We start from the raw sequence: 18,293 nt of genomic DNA on the forward strand, positions 1-18,293 counted from the left end.
ATTCGATGGCCTGGTTTGAACAATCAGATCTTAGCTTTATAAACTGAGATATTTTGCATGCAGCCTCTTCAATCCTTCCTTTGCAGCATAAGTAATCAAATATGGAAACCTCTTACTAACCAGTTTCCCATTTCATTGAAACTGGGAAGCTACAGTTACCTTGCAGTGGTTTGACATGCTTAAATATACTGGTTTGTTGCAAAGCTGGTAACCCTAATTTCCTCATTTGGACAAAATGGGAAACTATGGTTGCTTTCTCACATGGGGGTTATTGCATCAGTTTTGTAGATTAAAATGGTAGTGCTTCCATCCCAATTTCTAATTCCTTTCACACTGCATACCTGTTGTGTTAAGGAACTGTGGCTTTTTTGGTCGACATACTGGCATTTCACACAAATGACTTTTACACAAACATTGTCTTGTTTTCATTCATCACCAATTATACATATGCACACTGTAATTCTCCCATAATTCACTATGTGAGTTAGTGTCTGGGCACAGAGGTGTGTGTGGGAAAAGAAGGAAGGGGAAGCTGCTATCCGTGCCTATACCAGAATACCAGTACAATTTTCATCAGGCAAAAAGGGAAAAAAAGAGCAAAAGCAAATTGACATATGCTTAAAGGGTTGGAACGCATTGCAAGCCAGGATGCCTGTCACATGAGCAGCTGCAGCCAGCACAAAACTCCTACAATTTTCTGGGTTCCCAAGCTTGCCAACGGATTATTTCTGGAATCATTTATCATGGAAATGAATGCTAAACTTCCACTAGATTCCACTAGATTTCCAGAATTAGCTTTTACATTGTGTGAAAGATCAAATGAAATGAGCAAATTACCAGGTACGAAATCTTTGGAATAACGGAATAAAGTGCAGTGAGAAATCAGCCTATGGTTTGTTAGAGATTGATTTCATTGCTCACACTACAAAGGGAGGAGCAAAAAGGCTGCAACGCAACAAAAGGCTTATCCATTATCTCAGTTTACTATGCTGAAATTTGATCACCTGAACAAAGCCTATGTGTCAAAGGATTGACACAAGATTTAAAACCATTTTAGTACCCATCAGAACAGAAATAAATACTCACTGCTATAACAATGAAGAGAAAATGAAATTCCAGAATGCCAGCGAGCTAACAGCTATAAACAAGATCCATGTAACATGTAATTTAGGTGCCACTTCATCTCCCTTATTTATTTACAGTGTCAATCACCTCCTTTCTAAGCACTGTAGGGCTATGCTTCCAAAAGGGTGCTGAGGCACTCTGAGCACATAGTGTGCTCATATTCAATTTGTGATGGTACACTAGGGGAACATCCTTTTGGTTTGAAAGAACACTGTTGTTCCTTCCTAATTGTTAAACTCACTCACTGAGATTGCATCCAATAATGGCAATTTCTTATTTTTTAGGACTGAACTGAAGGCACAATTGTGCCCAAAGCACCTCTGTGATTATTTGGCAAAAAACCAACCTCTTACCTGATGTTTATCAGAAGCTGATTTTCATAGAATCACAGAATAGTAGAGTTGGAAGGGCCCTATAAGGCCATCAAATCCAACCCCCTGCTCAGTGCAGGAATCCAAATCAAAGCATCCCTGACAGAATGCTTTTGTGGGCTCTTGTGCGCTCTTGTTGTGTCCATATCAGGTGTTTTGGAGGAGTCTTAATGAGGAACATAGGTGATGCCACCCCAATGTTAGTGATCATGGGTAGAGGGAGGTATGACCATGGGGAGATGGTGAACTACCATAGAACACGAGGGCAAGGTTATCTACGCCTTGTTCCTCCCTCCCACTGCTCTCATGGACGGGTTCCTCATTGCTCATCTGCTGTTTCCCCCTGGCCTGTGTGTGCTGTTGTTTAACACTAGATCAGTACACAATAAAACCACACTCATCCATGATTTGATCATGGATGAAGGTGCCGATTTGGTGTGCATTACTGAGACTTGAGTGAGTGAGCTGGGAGGAGTTGAACTGAACAGGAGGATGGGGGGGGAGGGGGAAACCCGGGATGCCAGAAAGAAAAAACGTAGATGATGAAGTTCCAAATGGATTTATTAAAAATAGTAAAGAAAATATGCCCAACGCATTTCGGCCAGACAAATCTCGGCCTTCGTCAGGGGCTAAAACACATAAATATGAAACATAATCAATAAATAATCTGCATCAAATCACTACGTACAGTATACATCTGAACCATGAACAGGGATAGTAAGACCAATCTGAATACTCACGTACCGAATGTTGAATCTGTAAAGTCATTCAATAGTAAGATAATACAAATAAGGCAAATAAACTACAATTCTGCACATAAAAGTGAATCTAGTAAAGGTAAAGATGGAAAAAGCCAGGTTATATACAGTCGCTCCTAAAAAGTCTCCCTGAGTTTGCTGATCAAGCAATTCCTCACAGCTGTATGTAAGGGATCGTCTCAAAGTGTAAAAACTTATAGAAGTGGAAGAAATTCCAATTCTTTGTTCAGCCCACTTGGAATAAGGGCGTTAAGTTCCAAAATCCATGAAAGTTCTTTTCTTAACAAAGTCAGAATGTTATGCATGTGAATTTTTTCTAGAGCCCAAAACTTAAAATCTGCAAGGGAGTGTCCACAATTGGCAAAATGTTCTACCAAGGGTGCACCTGATCTTTTATGTCTGATACTGCTTAAATGTTCACCAATCTGTACTTTGAGAGCTCTGCAAGTCTGGCCTACATACAATTTTGGGCAGCTGCACTGCATGATGTAAATCACGTTGGACGTGTTACATGTAGAAAAATGTTTTAAAGTGTACTGCTGCTGATTACAGGGGGTAGTGTTTTCTGTGTGTACCTGCAGTAGGTGCAATGACCACATGGGTGATGCCCCGTGGGTACGGAGGTGCCCACTATAGTCCTAGGGTGATGTACAGTCTCCCTGAAGGTGCTTATCCCAGTGTGCGTCTGTGTTGGAATTGCTTTTTTAATATGTTTTTAAACCTTTTTTTAAACAATATATTTTAACCTTTTTTCAAAAAAAGACGTCTAGACAGCTTTTGTAGAAAAAATGTTTTCAAGATGTTTTGTTTTAATTGTATTTTAAAGTCTGTATTTATTATCTTTTTAAAGCTTTTTTAAAAATGTTTTTAAATATGTTTTGTTTTAATATGTTTTTAATGGTTGTTTTGTTTTAATATATTTTAACGTATGTTTTTATTATGTGTTTTCTTGTTTGCCGCCCTTGGCTTCTACTGGGAGAAAGGGCGGGATATAAATCTAAATAATGATAATGATAATAATAATAATAATGCACACCTCATTCTTTGGAAGTCATTTTGGAAGTTTTGGGTAGAGGCTGCTTGTGTGGACTGAGGAACATATACTTATTGCTTGAGCAGATGGGGTGGGGAGCTTAGACTAAAACCTGAATCAAAAGATAGCAACCCTATTAAATACTTGCTACCCAGAATACCAAGCTGTACAATTGCCATCTGAGGGCAGATGGGATAAAAGTTTATGGCATTTCCTTTGCCTTTTGGAATGACAGCGTTTAGTCTTGGGAATAGACTACAGTGACTTAGTTTCTGCCCTCTTTTCTATGCTGGTACCAAACTGTCATTGTTGTCCTCAGAGAAAGTCACCACAATGTAATCTCTCCCCAACATTATGATGTAGCCTGGGGATTTCTTTATGGTAGATGTAGCATTTTTGAGGCAAAATGTTTGAGGACTGGAGTTAAGAGCCTGACACTGATTTTATGCCTTCTTCGTTAAATTTTACCTTGGTAGTCCCTTTAGTACTAATCCCTATATATATGTATATATGTGTGTGTATATGTGTGTGTACTGCCTTCAAGTCGATTCTGACTTATGGCGACCCTAGGAATAGGGTTTTCATGAGGCTGAGAGACAATGACTGCCCCAAGGTCACCCAGTGAGCTTCATGGCTATGTGGGGATTTGAACCCTGGTCTCCCAGGTCATAGTCCAACACCTTAACCACTATACCACACTGGCTCTCATGTTATGTATTTTAATTTATTTTAATGTTTTTGTGATTTTACTGTTTACAATTTTATTATGTACATGTTTGATTTTATTTTTGTAAGCCGCCCTGAGTGCCCTATTATAGAGTAGAAGGGCGGGATAGAAATATTTTAAATAAATTAAATAAATAAATAAAATTAGTTTTCAGCTGCTTCCACTTTCACCTAAGGAAATGGTTTACATAAATGTAAAAAATGTGGGTCTGTACATTTTATAATAGGTTCAGAAACAACAAAAAAGCATCCAAATTTTAACAACTAAAATGTCCATTTTTCATAGGCCAGTATAGAATTTCTCCGAGAAACATGGAACCCAACTGAATTTTTGGATGCTAGTTCAGAGGATCACAGTGTGGAATTAGTTATAAGAAAATGCAACTTTAAAATGCAATTTGATGCTCCTAATTTGAAAAATGCAAATATATAATATTCAACTTAGGCAAAATTCTACATCATCACTATGTATGCATTATTTACTGTAAGTTTACTAGTTACGCTATTAAATTCAAACAGTGTATTATAGCTCCTGTGTGTCTGCCATTGAAACCAGTGATGCTGATATCTTTTCCTCCTCTGTTTCCTGTAATGTTAAAGTAATACAAATATAATTGTGTCAAGGGTTTGCCCACTCCATTTCACTGGCTGCCAGCTGTACAGCAGGGAAGCTCACATTGTGATGATCATCGTGTCATGTCCTTTGCATCACTAAAACTTAACAGGATAATTAGAAGAGGAGACAAAGCAGGGCTGCTGCTTTTGCACATGTTGGCCATAAAGTCTTGTTCTGATCTGAACACCTCAAGGTGTGGGAAGTAATACTTTTTTTCATTCCTATTGGGGGGGAAATGCACAATCCATTCATGCCCATGCCTGCAGAGAGATGAGCCCAAGTAAACCTGCATATATGGGAGAGGATACCGATAGGCATAGAAACATAGGAAGTTAGCTTTATACTGAGTCAAACCACTGGTCCATCTTGCTCTCTACTGTCCACAGTCACTGGCAGCAGCAATCCAGAGTTTCAAACAGAAGTCTATTTCTAGTGCCGCTCAGAGATGCCAGGGCCTGAACCTGTGATCTTTTGGATGCGAAGCATGTGTTCTACCACTGAGCTATGGCAGTCTTTGGAGACTTCTCCTTCTCACCTCACAGACTCTTAACCAGGAATGCTTCCACTCTGCCAAGTTATAATCAATATTGTGAAGTTATTCCACAACTCATGTCCAGCAACCTACCCCTTTTCAAGTCATCAGAGTACAGGCAACTTGTGCTACATGTGACAGGAGTGGGAGGAGCAAGACTGCCTAACAAGAATGTACAGTTCTTGGGGCAGTGATCAGTCAGTTTTATATTCAAGTTGAAGTTACTTGTGAAGATACCAGCCAGCCCTAGAGATCATAAAATTGTACATGCAGCATGTTTTTCTACAGATGCAAGAGCTGGCCTTTCAATTCAGCTTCAGTACAGTAGATTGACAATTACATGCACTTACTGCTAATCCTGGGTAAAATATGCTCACTGTCTGTGACAAATTCATCCAGGCAAGCATAGTATCAGGCAGCTAAACTAACTCAAACTAATTTAATCAGCGTCACTAAGTATGTTTTGATTGCTGAAATTTACTCTGAAAAACAGAGAAAGGGGTAAAATGATCAGAGAGGCAATGTTTAGTCTATATGGATTACTTGAAGAAAAAACATTTTTTACTCAGAATGCTACTAATAAACCGAACAGTGAGATTTGTCACAGATAGACCTTTTGCACAGCTGCCAATGCGTGGAAATGGTCACAGCAATGGACTCCATTTATTGGCTATTACAGCTATGCATTAGCTCTTACATCAGTTGCCAGCTGCTGTGTGTTGAAACAAAAGGTTCCTTCGCATATCTTAAAAATCAATCCCCAAATGAGATATAAAATCAGTTTTTACAGGTTTGGGAGTCAGGCTTGACTTACTTCAGGGATATGTAAACAGAAAAGAGAAAGGAAAGGGCATAGGTGTTCAGCCTCAGCCACCACATGACTGGTCTCAGAGCACACTCTGCAGGAGCAGGGAAGGGGTTACTTGGGATCAGGATCTTATGGAAGACCAAGTGAAGAGAGTGATTTCAGCTAAGTATCAATTTATCATCTCTGCTCTTGATAAGACCAGATATCCAAAGTGGAGATAATAAATTGATACTGAATTGAACTGGATGATACTGAAATGAACTGGATGACAGTTTGAACAAGGTTATTAAGAGAGAGTCATCCAAACTCTCTTTGGGAAGCCATCTTTATGGAACGCAGAAGTGGCTCTTTGGGCCAGTTCCTTAGCAGGATCAGGCTTGTGGGTCAAATTTGGCAATCACCTGATATCACAATGAAGTCAAGTGCAAAGTGCTTTGAAGTCCCAAAATCTTTTTCCTCCATTTTAGCAGGGCTTTTGATGCAAGCCCCCTCCCAAAGGTTTGTGCTGAAAGCCCTGCTAAAACGGAGGAAAAAACCTTTGTTTTGGTAGGGTTTTCCATGCAACCCCTTTCCTGAATCAAGAAAGGGCTTGAATGGAACACTGCCAAACTGAGCAGGATTTAAATCCCACTCAACTGATGAACAAGGGTTAAATCCTGCTCAGTTTGGCTGCTGGAAATGGGGGTGCCCAGCCAATGCAGGATTTAAACCTGCCTTCCTGCCCATCAGATGATATCACAGTGTTATCAGCTGATGGATAGTTGGGTGTGGTTTGGGGAAAATAGCTTCAAGGGTCAACTTGGACCCCATGGTAGGCCAAGACTGGCCCAAGGGCTAGAGGTTCCCCACCCGTGATGTAAAGAGAACCTGGATAACTATAGGTTGTAATGTCTCTTTATTAGAAAAATTGGCTGCTTTGTGGGATAGCAAAGCAGCAATTTCTGGATGACACATCTTTCCTTGACACTTTTCAGTCTTGCTTCTGGAATTCTTATGGAATGGCGGCAGCTTTACTGGACCTGGTGAATAATCTTACTCTGAAGTTCAACAGGGTGAATGCTTCTCAACTCCACTTGTTGATCCTAGTAGACTGCTGATTGTGACATGCTTTAGGTATTGTGGATCACACCATCTTCTTGAGCTGCTTGAACAGCTAACAGAGTTTCTAAGCTAGCTCTCCAACAGCTTTGCTGTTTGCTGGTATGCAGCAAAGTTTGCATGAGAATTCATATATACCGTATATTCCGGCGTATAAGACGACTGGGCGTATAAGACGACCCCCAACTTTTCCAGTTAAAATATAGAGTTTGGGATATACTCGCCGTATAAGACTACCCCTGCTTATGACATGCAGGTACTTAGCAGGAAAACTGTCACTTATAAACTTATAAATATTAATATTTGGATTGTCCAGTTGTTTTGTTTTTGTGCCTAGGAATTACCACCAAAAACTGGGGAAAGATGTGAGAAATCTTTTTTTTAAAAGCAACATTAAATGCCTAGACTCTAGTTTCCAACACTATGGAGTATTTATTGATTAAGAGAATTTATATCCTGCCCTTTTGCTGTTAAAAACAGAGCTCAGCACAGCTTACAAATATAGTAAAAACAATAAAAATACACAATCAGAGAAAAACAAGCCAAAATGTTAGGAAAAGGAGTCTTTCACACCACATGCTCAGTTCTAAATACTGTTGCAGCAAGTTTTACAAGTTCCTCCAGTATTCCACTGGTGCAGGCACTCAGACATTCAAAGTACTGTATGTTTCTTAGGTTTTATAAAAGCAGAGCTTTGCTTAACTCAAAATTTCTTCTCCCTTTGATAACCACATCTACACAGGTTCCACCTCCATACTCAAAATGAAACTGAGCCTGGAAGTGTGCAACAACCCCACACATACCTTGCTAATTCGATTATCAATGCCAGGATGTCTGTCTTATCGACTACTCTCCTGCTCCCCCCCCACACACACACACACCGGGCATCATGAAAGACCCAGTCCTGAGCTCAGAAAGAAAATAAATATCTGGTCCTCTTCAAAGTATTGATAAGCCTCTTGTTTTAATTGAAATAATAATTATAAATTCTTGTTCTTATCACTAATGGGAGTTAATTATCTTGCATATGCTGCTGTTGCTTCTATGGCTGTAACGGAGTGAGGTTAAAGATAAGTGAAATGCAAATAGGAAAAAAAAATACAGAAGGCAGTAACACTTTCCTAAATGTAATACCATACCAACCACAACAAGATTCCTATAAGGCAAAAAACTAAGCATCTCACAACCAGTCAGGATTCCTAACCAAAAACCAAAAATATGATAAATGAAGAAATATTTATATAAGCATAACTATCAAATATATTTATTATTTACACAAACTGTAAAGATATTTATAGTGCAATCCTAAATTTATTTATTCAGAAGCAAGTCCCAGCGTATTCAATGGGGCTTACTCAAACAGGGACAGAAATGCAACCTCAAGTGATAAGCAACTTCATTCACACAACCCAAAATTCCGAATCATGCCACTTTACACTGTTTTGCAACTGTTTATACTTGTTTTTATGGTTATTGGATTTTAAATGGCTTTATTTCTTGTTGTGAGCTGCCTTGGTTTCCAACCCTACCTCACAGGGGTGTTGGAAAGACTCCATACACACACGCACACACTGCAGATGTATAAATACATACAGCCCATATAATAGTTTATTGTCAAACCAATTGGTCATTGCAGAAAAATCAGTATTAGTTTTTTAAAAATCAGTATTAGTTTCCTACAGAATAAAAACTGCAATACCTAAGTAAGCCCTGCCTACTTGCTTTAAAATAGGACTGGGGGGGGGGCAGAAAGAGAACACAAACACAATTCTTTTTTACATTCACTCCAAAGTCCCATTGATTTTCAGCACATTCATAATCATGTCTACTCAAAAGTAATTCCTACTGAATTCAATAGGATTTACTCTGGACATATGGGATTAGCACTGTTTTTACCCCCAAAAGCAACTATTGGGAAGGTTTTCAAAACACTGCCCAGGATCTGACTCCTACACACAACAGGGGGGAAAACTGAAATGTATATACCTACCCAATTTATGAGATTTTCAGATAAACAGGAGGGGAAACCACCATTTTCTGGCCTCGCAATGAAGTTTTGCAGACACTGCCACCAAACAAACACTTCACTGATTGGCTGAAATCCTGAACAGGCGGGGTTAAAGCTACGAAGTGCTATACAGTAGTTTAAAAAAAGATTTAACCGGGGGGGGGTGCCTGACGTTTTTATATATATCTCGAGAACCGCACCACCTAGAAACTTAATTTTTTTTTAAATGAAAGCTGAGAATCTGGGCCACCTAAGAGGCTAGCCGGGCGCCAGGTTGCATGCTTAGAATCCGGGTAAAACCCGGCTATCCGGGCAATATGGCAACCCTAATAAGACGACACCTGGCGTATAAGACGACCCCCGACTTTGGAGAAGATTTTCCAGGGTTAAAAAGTCGTCTTATACGCCGGAATATACGGTATTTGTATGTACATTTCTAATATGCTCATTTTGCCTGCAATTTTCCATAACATAAATCTTTTTTTGTATGTTAGTTCCACTAATATACCCAATTTTGTCCACACTTCCTTAATATACACATTTTTCTATGCATTTCTGGTTATACAACAAAATTAGGTGGTGTGTATTTAAAAAAATAGCTGCACCTCAGTTCAGGGAATGTGAATTAGGTTGACAGAACTAAACAGATTTCTCCCCCATCCCTATTGGTTACTACGTGATTCAGGGTCCATTCTCCTTTGAAGTCTTGCTTCATGGACCATCCTGCTCATCTGCTCCTCTGGCAAGATTGTTCGTGATCTTCAGAAACTTTATTTTATTTTTTAATCCTTCTTATCAAGGGCTTAGGTTGCTTGAAGGTCTATCATTAGATAATGTCTGTTGATGGATCCCTGCTGTTTTATTCTCTTTTTACGTTTTTACTAGACTTTTTATAATGATTTTATATAGTCAGCTGCTTTAAGAGCGTGAGGGCTTTGGATTCTGGGATATAAATCTATCAAAGAAGCCAAAACATAACATTCATTTCAGTGAGATATACCCAAGATGCACATGGTATAATATAGGATAACATGGCAATTCAGTCATTCTTACCCTTGTTTTCGCATCAATTTTTGCTCCTCTATCAAGTAGCAGCTTAACCATGTTGGTATTGCCTCTCTTTGATGCTACATGTAATGGAGTGATATCGTTCTGTGGGAGAAACAGAGGTGACCAAGTTAAATTTTAAGAAGCACATAAACACACACTACTTCTGAAGAGGTCTTTGTCCCCCGTGAATATAAGCAAAGGCATTTTCAGAGAATTTTGGGATGGGGAGAAATTTCTTACATATTGGAGAGGGGAACTTACCATGATATATATGAGATAGCAGAGGGGATGCAGTTGTCTTTCTTTTAACTGAATGCAGCCCTCTGCTAAAACTTTGTTTTATATAAAGCTTTGCCTCCATTTCAAGCACCAGCAGTGTTCCTCATTATTTTTCTGTTTAACAAAACATTTAGACTGCTCTTTATTACAAAAGAACCACAGAAGAGTTTCCAAAATATAAAACAACGTATTACACAAGAAAGAACAAATAAAATAATCAATTATAAAACCATGCCAGATAACACCAGTGGTTCAACATCCCTCAAACCTTGAATAGTCTAGATCTCAGATCACCAAATGCCCAGGAGAAGAGATGTATTAATCTGGCACCTGACTCCCATCCAAGTTGGGACACTGACCCCTCTAGGGGGACGGCTCTTCCAGGCATTTATCCTGATTTGCTTGCACAAAGGTTATGTGGTGGCTAGACTATGCCTGGTCTTTATTGAGCATTCATTTTGATTTGTTTATATGACAATAAACATTCATCCTGATTTGCTTGTGGCGTGCTTACATGTCTTCCTGTTAATCATTTGTTTACTCCACATTTTAAATGCATTTTCCCATCACTTTCCAAATCACAAAAATTGTGTTTGTGGGCGTGGGTGTTTAAAGTGGATTTGTTATGCTAGGCTGGCAGAGCACTTTAATACACTTTACCTGTGGAAACCTAAACTTCTGTGCTTGAATTCCTCCTGCAAAATAGGGACAGCCTGCAGGCAACTGGAGAATGCTGCATCATGATGTAGCATTATTCCCAAGAGCCATTCTTGTTAAAAAACAAAAGAAAAAAAATGGCTGCCACCCACTGGCCAGAAATTTCTCCCAAAGACCACAATATCCAGGGGCTGTTTTGGCTCTGGTTCAACTCCCACCCAAAGAACAATGTGCTTCAATGCAGTCATCTTTGCAATGTTGAGGATAGTGGGCTGCACAGAATGTTGGACTTGCAATGGTGAGGCCTGGGTTAAGCTCACTTGATGGGCTTGGGCACCTTGCTATATTAAGGAGCTTGTAAGATGTCCTGATTTTGCTTCTTGCGACAACCCTGTATAACCGTTTAGGGAGAGAGGCCAGAACAATCACCAAGCTTCATGGTAAATTTAAATTAAAGATTTAAAGTAGACACTAGAGGTAAGTTTTTATTTCCTTCAGAGACTGGAAGGGTGGCATGATAAGAGGAAATGTTTGTAGTGTGTACACTCAACCTAGCGTCACCCATCAATGGCTTTTTCAGAGACAAATATGAACTCCCCCCCCTTTCACAAGGCCATTAATCTCCCCCAGAAATGGGGAGGGGTGCAAACTGATTTGGAAGGGGACTTACCATAACTGATACATAGTGGCAGAGGGATATGACAACGTTTTGTTTTTTAACTGTTAAAAGTTTTGCCACCATTTGAAGTGGTGGCAGAGCTATAACAAGAAGAAGCAGTCCTAGAGGTGCTCCCTGCTGAGAATGACCCAATAGGAACTACGCTACATGATGATGTGGTGTCATTCACAGGACCATTCTTGGTGTTAAAAAAACAAAAGGAGGGAAAAGATGGATGTCCCTGAGAATGAAATTCACAAGTGCTAGTAAAGCTTTAACTGTTTTTGTAAGAAGGAAGACTGGCACAACCCTCTGATGCCTCATATCTATATCTATATTACATTTTTTAGAAAGTTACACAAATATTGAGGGAGTCTTCTATATCCATGATGTTCAGTCTAGTAATTTATAAAACCTATCCACCTCTCAACAAACATAATAATCTGAGTTTTGCCATTTCTCTTATGCATCAAGTCCATTATGTACATCTATTATGCTAAGTCCCCCTCCCCAATTGTTTAGAAATATCTCCTAATCCCCAAAGGGCAGCATAAATCTTCAGGGTCCATTTGTGCTCCAGCTCTAGCTCTCCTAAACGACAAAGAAAGTGAGGATGAATACCTGGGCCCAGCACTAATTTTAGTAGTGCTTCAAAAACCTCCAAGACCTGCTTGTGAAAGAAAGGAAGGAAGGAAGGAAGGAAGGAAGAGGAAGGAAGGAAGGAAGGAAGGAAGGAAGAGGAAGGAAGGAAGGAAGGAAGGAAGGAAGAGAAAGGAAGGAAGGAAGGAAGGAAGGAAGGAAGGAAGAGGAAGGAAGGAAGGAAGGAAGGAAGGAAGGAAGGAAGGAAGAGGAAGGAAGGAAGGAAGGAAGGAAGGAAGAGGAAGGAAGGAAGGAAGGAAGAGGAAGGAAGGAAGGAAGGAAGGAAGGAAGGAAGGAAGGAAGAGGAAGGAAGGAAGGAAGGAAGAGGAAGGAAGGAAGGAAGGAAGGAAGGAAGGAAGGAAGGAAGGAAGGAAGGAAGGAAGGAAGGAAGGAAGGAAGGAAGGAAGGAAGGAAGGAAGAATAAGGATGCCTCCCATCTCACCAGCAACTTTCTTTAAAACACACACATGCACACAAACATTATTGTTTGTCTCCATTCCCCTTCTTGTTGTTCCAGCCACTGTTTCACACCTTGGTACGTGTGTGGTAGTGTAAGCACAGCTCTCAGGAAGGACCCTGCCTTTATATCACCAACAATTCCAGCTCCATTAAAATACTGCTACGAAGCTGGGAGATAAAATTTAGCAACAGTAAGTTCACCTGGGCTCAAAACAACAACAAAAACCCAAAGAAAAAAAACAAACTGCCCATAACATTGATTATGAAGTGCTTTTAAAATCAAGATACTCTAGTGATACAATGTCTGACTAATTTGCTTGCACGGTAGGAATTAATTTCCCTAAATCTTCTGGCAAGGATTTGATCATTTTATCTTTTATGTGCGGCAAGGATAGTCTGAGACATTTTGGTTGCCTGGTGTGGAAACTCCAGATGGAGCCCCACACAGATCAGCTAATTGACATGTGGCACAATCCTATCAGAAAAACTCACCTGTTTCACTGAAAGGATTGGGGGCCTCACAAGGGTACTCTTGCACTCTTGTGAGGCTTCTGTTCATTTCAACATGGCTGGTGCTGGAGAACTTCCCAATGGATTGTGACACAGGGCATGGTATGAGGTCACACAATGGAGCCGCCTGCTGAAGCTAAGCAGGTTTCAGTTTGGTCAGTGCCTGGATGGGAGATGCCTGTGAACTCTACATATGCCACCTTTCATTTCATGATGGATGAAAGGCAGGATATGAAACAGGCCAGGCTCTTTTCCTCGCCCTGCACTTCTCTCTGTGCCACTTTCAGTTGCTCCCAAAATCTACCACTCGAGGTGGCCTTGTCTCACCTCATGACAGGGACTAAGGAGAGACTGAAAATGTTTTACACACTATATATACGGGTTGGATATTGTCATGAGCCCTGCAGGAAGGTGGTAGACTGATGAGAATGAAGTGGACAAGGAGGACTTAGAGTGGGATGTTCAAGCCAGGGAGGGACCGAGCGGGGAGGGGGACTCAGGCGCCCCAGCCCTGGACTTTGACAGTTCAACCCTAGCAGCTCCAGATATCCCTGTGGAGAGTGAACCTGACCAGCCAATTGTTTCCCAGCCTGATGTTTCCCCTCTCTCTGAACCCGTGCTGCCAGCAGACAGCCCTCCTCCCTCAGAGGGGGAAGACGGGACAGTGAGGGAAGCTCCGCCTTCATTTTGTGCCAGGAGGCGAATGTGTCGAGAGATTCAACAGACACAGTTGAGGCAGTTTTCATCTATGTGCATGCACCCAATAGTGACAGTTGGCACAAGCAAGCAGGATGCCCACCCAGCCTTACTTAAGCCAGGTGAGGGGCGGGAGTAGTTGCTGAGTCAGCGTCTTATTGCCACGAAGTTATGCCTAGCTAGATCTAGCTAAATTCTGAGTAAGCTGTAGATAAATTCATGAAGCGCACTGAATTGAAACTGTCTCTTACTACAATAAAAGAAAAAATATCACAGCCGTGTCTGAGTCTGAGTTCTTCAAGTTCAGGTAGGTCAGTTATCCCATATAGACATATCCTTCCATTCACAGAAGGGCCTATGCTGGGGGGGGGAGTTGGGGGGGATAATTTTTGCTAATCCCCCTTTTCCCACTGCAGCCCCCTCCACCACCTCCCACACTGTTCTGGGGTTTCCCCCAACCCTCCAGAGCAGCTTTCCAGGGAGCAGAGAGGGAAGGAGGAATCAGCAAAAATCACTTTCTTCCGCCTTCAGTCCATGGAAGCATCTCATGAGCAAAATTCCATTCCCAGATAGTCTGGTTTCAACACCTTATATCCATCTTGATCTTTGAGTTTCTGTTTAAGAAGGCAACCATATGCAAATGTGCTGCACATTCAGGACAATTACGTAACAGACTCACTCATGCACAAAGATCCAAGATGTGACTAAATGCTTTTTGCATCCTGCTGAATTACCTAAACAGTGGTTTGCAATGCCTAATGTAAGTGTCCATATGTGCAGATTATAACAAATGAACAATACTGATATTGTTTTTGTTTTTAAATGGAAAAAACAGGCACAATCCTACAAAGATGATAAGTTCCAAGTTATGCCCTTTTGTGGTGTTATGGGGACTGGCTAACAGCTGGCTGAATAAAAACTACATCCTGCTGAACAAGCAAGGCCATCTATATCTTAACCAAAAGGTATCTGTTCGGGGATGAACCAGATGCCTACGAATGCTATCGTAGGTGCTGGTGCCATCAGCAATGCCTCCAGCAGTGTAGCATGCTGTCTTGTACTTGATAATGTTAAGTCAAAAGCCATGGATTGCCTCATGCTTGGTAATTTATCAGAGACACTTCTATCCTGCCAAATTCTTTCAAGGCGGCTCACATCAAAACAGAAATAAATAATAAATACAAAGATGACAGTGAAGATGCGTCACGCCAGACAGGATAAACTAATATATACTCCCATAGACACATGATGCTGTAAGAAAAGAGGCCAGGACCGAGACCCTATTGCGCAAGTTTACTCAAGGGCATTACAAATCAGAGCTGAGACACAAAATGTCCCCTTTGCTATGTTTGCCTTCCCCCTTCATTTGTCTATACATTGTCAAAGTTTACATTTAGACTATAAGCTTCCTGGGGCAGGAACCCATCTTTTTATGCTCCTGTTATTCTGTACAATGACAAATGTACTGGTGATGGTACAAATAAATAAAACATCATCATATCCATTACTTTGATCAGCCAGGACTCAACTCCAAGAAATTAGATCGATATACACTCCTGTATATTAGGTTTTTGCTAACGACAGGCTTCTTATGAGCTGGTCCAGCACAGTGGCTAAGAGAAGTCCCTGGATCAAATCCTGCCTCTGCCATAAGTGCTGCATCTCAGCAATATGGAGATACTACAACTATCACTACTACTACTATTAAGAATAAGAATAGAGGCCTACCCTACAGGGCTGTTGTAAGGACTACTAAGGTAATATATATGAAGCTCTCTGAAGGCTCTAAAGTGCTATACATAAAAGTAAAATATTATAATTAACCTTGTTATATGGATGAGCAGCAAAGACTGCATGGGCCAATGTACAGTTTCCCCTGCAGGGCAGGGAAGTAACATGGGCTGCTTACCTCAAGGCCTGGGAGCATTGGGAGGAGGCAGAATGATCACCTGTCCTGAATAAGTACATCTCATCCTTGCAAATACCCCATTAGAGGAGCCAGCTATGTGTGAAAAAGTGGCTCCCTGACAGATAAGAGAAACACCCCAATTAGGGGAAATGGGGAGGGTCTCAAGTGTTACTATGGAATCTTTTCACAGGCAGGATTCCTTCCTCAGTGGCAGGTTGCAGAAGGCTGGCAGCCAGTCACTGCTTTTCAGCCTAACCTACCTCACAGGATTGTTGTGAGGATAAAATAGGGAGGGGAGAACCATGTATGCCATCTTGAGCTCCTTGGAGGAAAGGTGGGATGGAAATGAAATGAAATGAAATGGGAAGGAAGGAAGGAAGGAAGGAAGGAAGGAAGGAAGGTGGTGGTGGTGGCAGCATCTGCATTCCATGGCCTACTTCCACACAGCCCTCAGCCTAATTCCATGTGGGTGGGGAACACCCGGTGGGGCAGAATGGAGGTAAATAGGGGTGGGGGAGGAAACTGAAACAGATAGCACAATGGGAGGAGGAGTGGGAAGACATCCTCTGCAAGCAATTTGTTCAGATCTGTGGCATCAGCAATCTGCTCCTTCCCCAGCAGCCCACTAGGTGGGAAGGATAGGATAGGATAGACAGACAGACAGACAGAGAAATAGGAGAGAAAAAGGAGAGAAAGCAAGAGAAAATGGGTGGCCGCATGTATATTTAGCTCTGGCCCTGCCCACCACTGGCTTCAATCCCGCCTACACCAGCATGCCCCCCCCAGCAGATTACCCCGAGGAAATGCAGAAACAGAAAAACAGAAAAAAAGGTTCTTCACCCCATTATACAAGAATAATGTGAAGAATTCTTCTGGCCCATCTACACCTCTGTGCTGCTGCTCTTCCCAGTTTATCATGCTGGGTGTGGGGATGGAGCTGTGCCCCTCTGCAGAGGGATCTGCCTCCTGCAGCCAGCCATAATCATTGTGTTTCCCAGGACAGTGCTATGCAACTTGCCATACTCTTGGGCAAGCTAGGACTTCTTAACTACCTTTCCTTAGAATGAAAAAAAGGGGGGACAAATTAATGCTCCTTAGAATTAAAAGGCAGTAAAAGAAACAGAAAAAAGCACAAAGCTTGCTTAAACAAGCCATCTGCAACCAAAACATAAGAATTACTACTGAATGAGAATCCTGTTTATGTCCAATACCATCCACAGTGTTGCTGGTGTTGTTTCCAGACTGCAAACTTGGAGATTCCTCTTTTATCATTAACCCTGTCACTGAATGCGGGCAAGAGGAGTGGCAGCTTCTCCCACCAACCACCACCCCATCACTGCAGTAGGTGGGGAGGGGGCAAACAAAAGAGGGGGAAGGAAATGGGTGGGAGAATCTGCAGCCTTCAGATTTAAAGGCAGAGGGAGAATCTCCAAGTTGAAACCTGGTATTGGGGGGCGGGGAGAGAAGTGTATTCAGCAGGGCTAACTGGGTAGACAGAAGAACAAGCTGAAAGAATACAGAAGTAAAACAACAAGATACAAGAATTTACAAGGTCATTATATCCCTACCATTAGGAACAGTGGGGCAGCTGCCTCATGCATACAGTTTTGGGTGTCATGAAAGGGTGCCACATTGTTAGTTATTTAGTTTAACATTGCTGTCTTTTTACTGCCAAAGATGGGAAGAGGCACTTGTGGGGTTTTCTGTCTCAGGTGCTAAGATAGCTTCACCTCTGCCTTGACTTTGGAGGAGGGAGTCGCTATTTGCTGCTCTGCCTCAGGCAGCAAAATGTCTTGGACCAGCCCTGTTATGTGGCCAGAACTACTCATTACCCCCTGCTGATTGCTGAGTGGGACCAGGTAGATGGGGTTCAGCTCAGGTCCATATCTGGGCTTGGGTGATTAATTTGCTGGTGGGGGGGATAAACTGTGGGGCAAGGAAGGGCAAACTCAAAAGACTGAATCACTGGCAACAGGCCACCAGGAAAACACCCAGGGTGGGCTGATCTGACCCAGGAGGTATTAAACAGGGCTCTCAGACAATCAGAAGACTGGGCTCAGAGCCAATCAGCACCTGAGGGATCACTGGCAAATTGCACTTTGTGTTCACTGAAATGTCTGTGTCTGGATCTGAAAGATCCATGTCCTGGATCCAGTGAGACACACATACCTGACAAACTGTCGCATTCACAAGCTTTCTCAGGCTTGTGAACCTGTTCCTGCATTGAGCAGCGAGTTGGACTCTATGGCCTTATAGGCTCGTTCCAACTCTGCTATTCTGTGATTCTATGATTCGTCATTAGCACATATGTATGTACTGTGGTATAGTAGCATGTGATCTTGCATGTCAAAAAGCATCTGA

General features: G+C 41.6%; 1 protein-coding gene across 14 annotated transcripts in view; it reads right to left on the reverse strand.

The window, feature by feature from the left end:
• ANK3 (ankyrin 3) overlaps positions 1-18,293 on the reverse strand; it is a 591,855-nt gene that overhangs the window by 194,142 nt on the left and 379,420 nt on the right. For all 14 annotated transcript variants that reach the window (XM_061635097.1, XM_061635100.1, XM_061635096.1 and 11 more), the window contains one exon: positions 10,129-10,227. In XM_061635097.1, coding sequence (XP_061491081.1) covers positions 10,129-10,227 — 99 coding nt within the window. The remainder of the gene's footprint in view (positions 1-10,128; positions 10,228-18,293) is intronic.

This window comes from Rhineura floridana, chromosome 7, assembly GCF_030035675.1.
Source record: "Rhineura floridana isolate rRhiFlo1 chromosome 7, rRhiFlo1.hap2, whole genome shotgun sequence".
NCBI classification, from domain to species: Eukaryota; Metazoa; Chordata; class Lepidosauria; order Squamata; family Rhineuridae; genus Rhineura; species Rhineura floridana.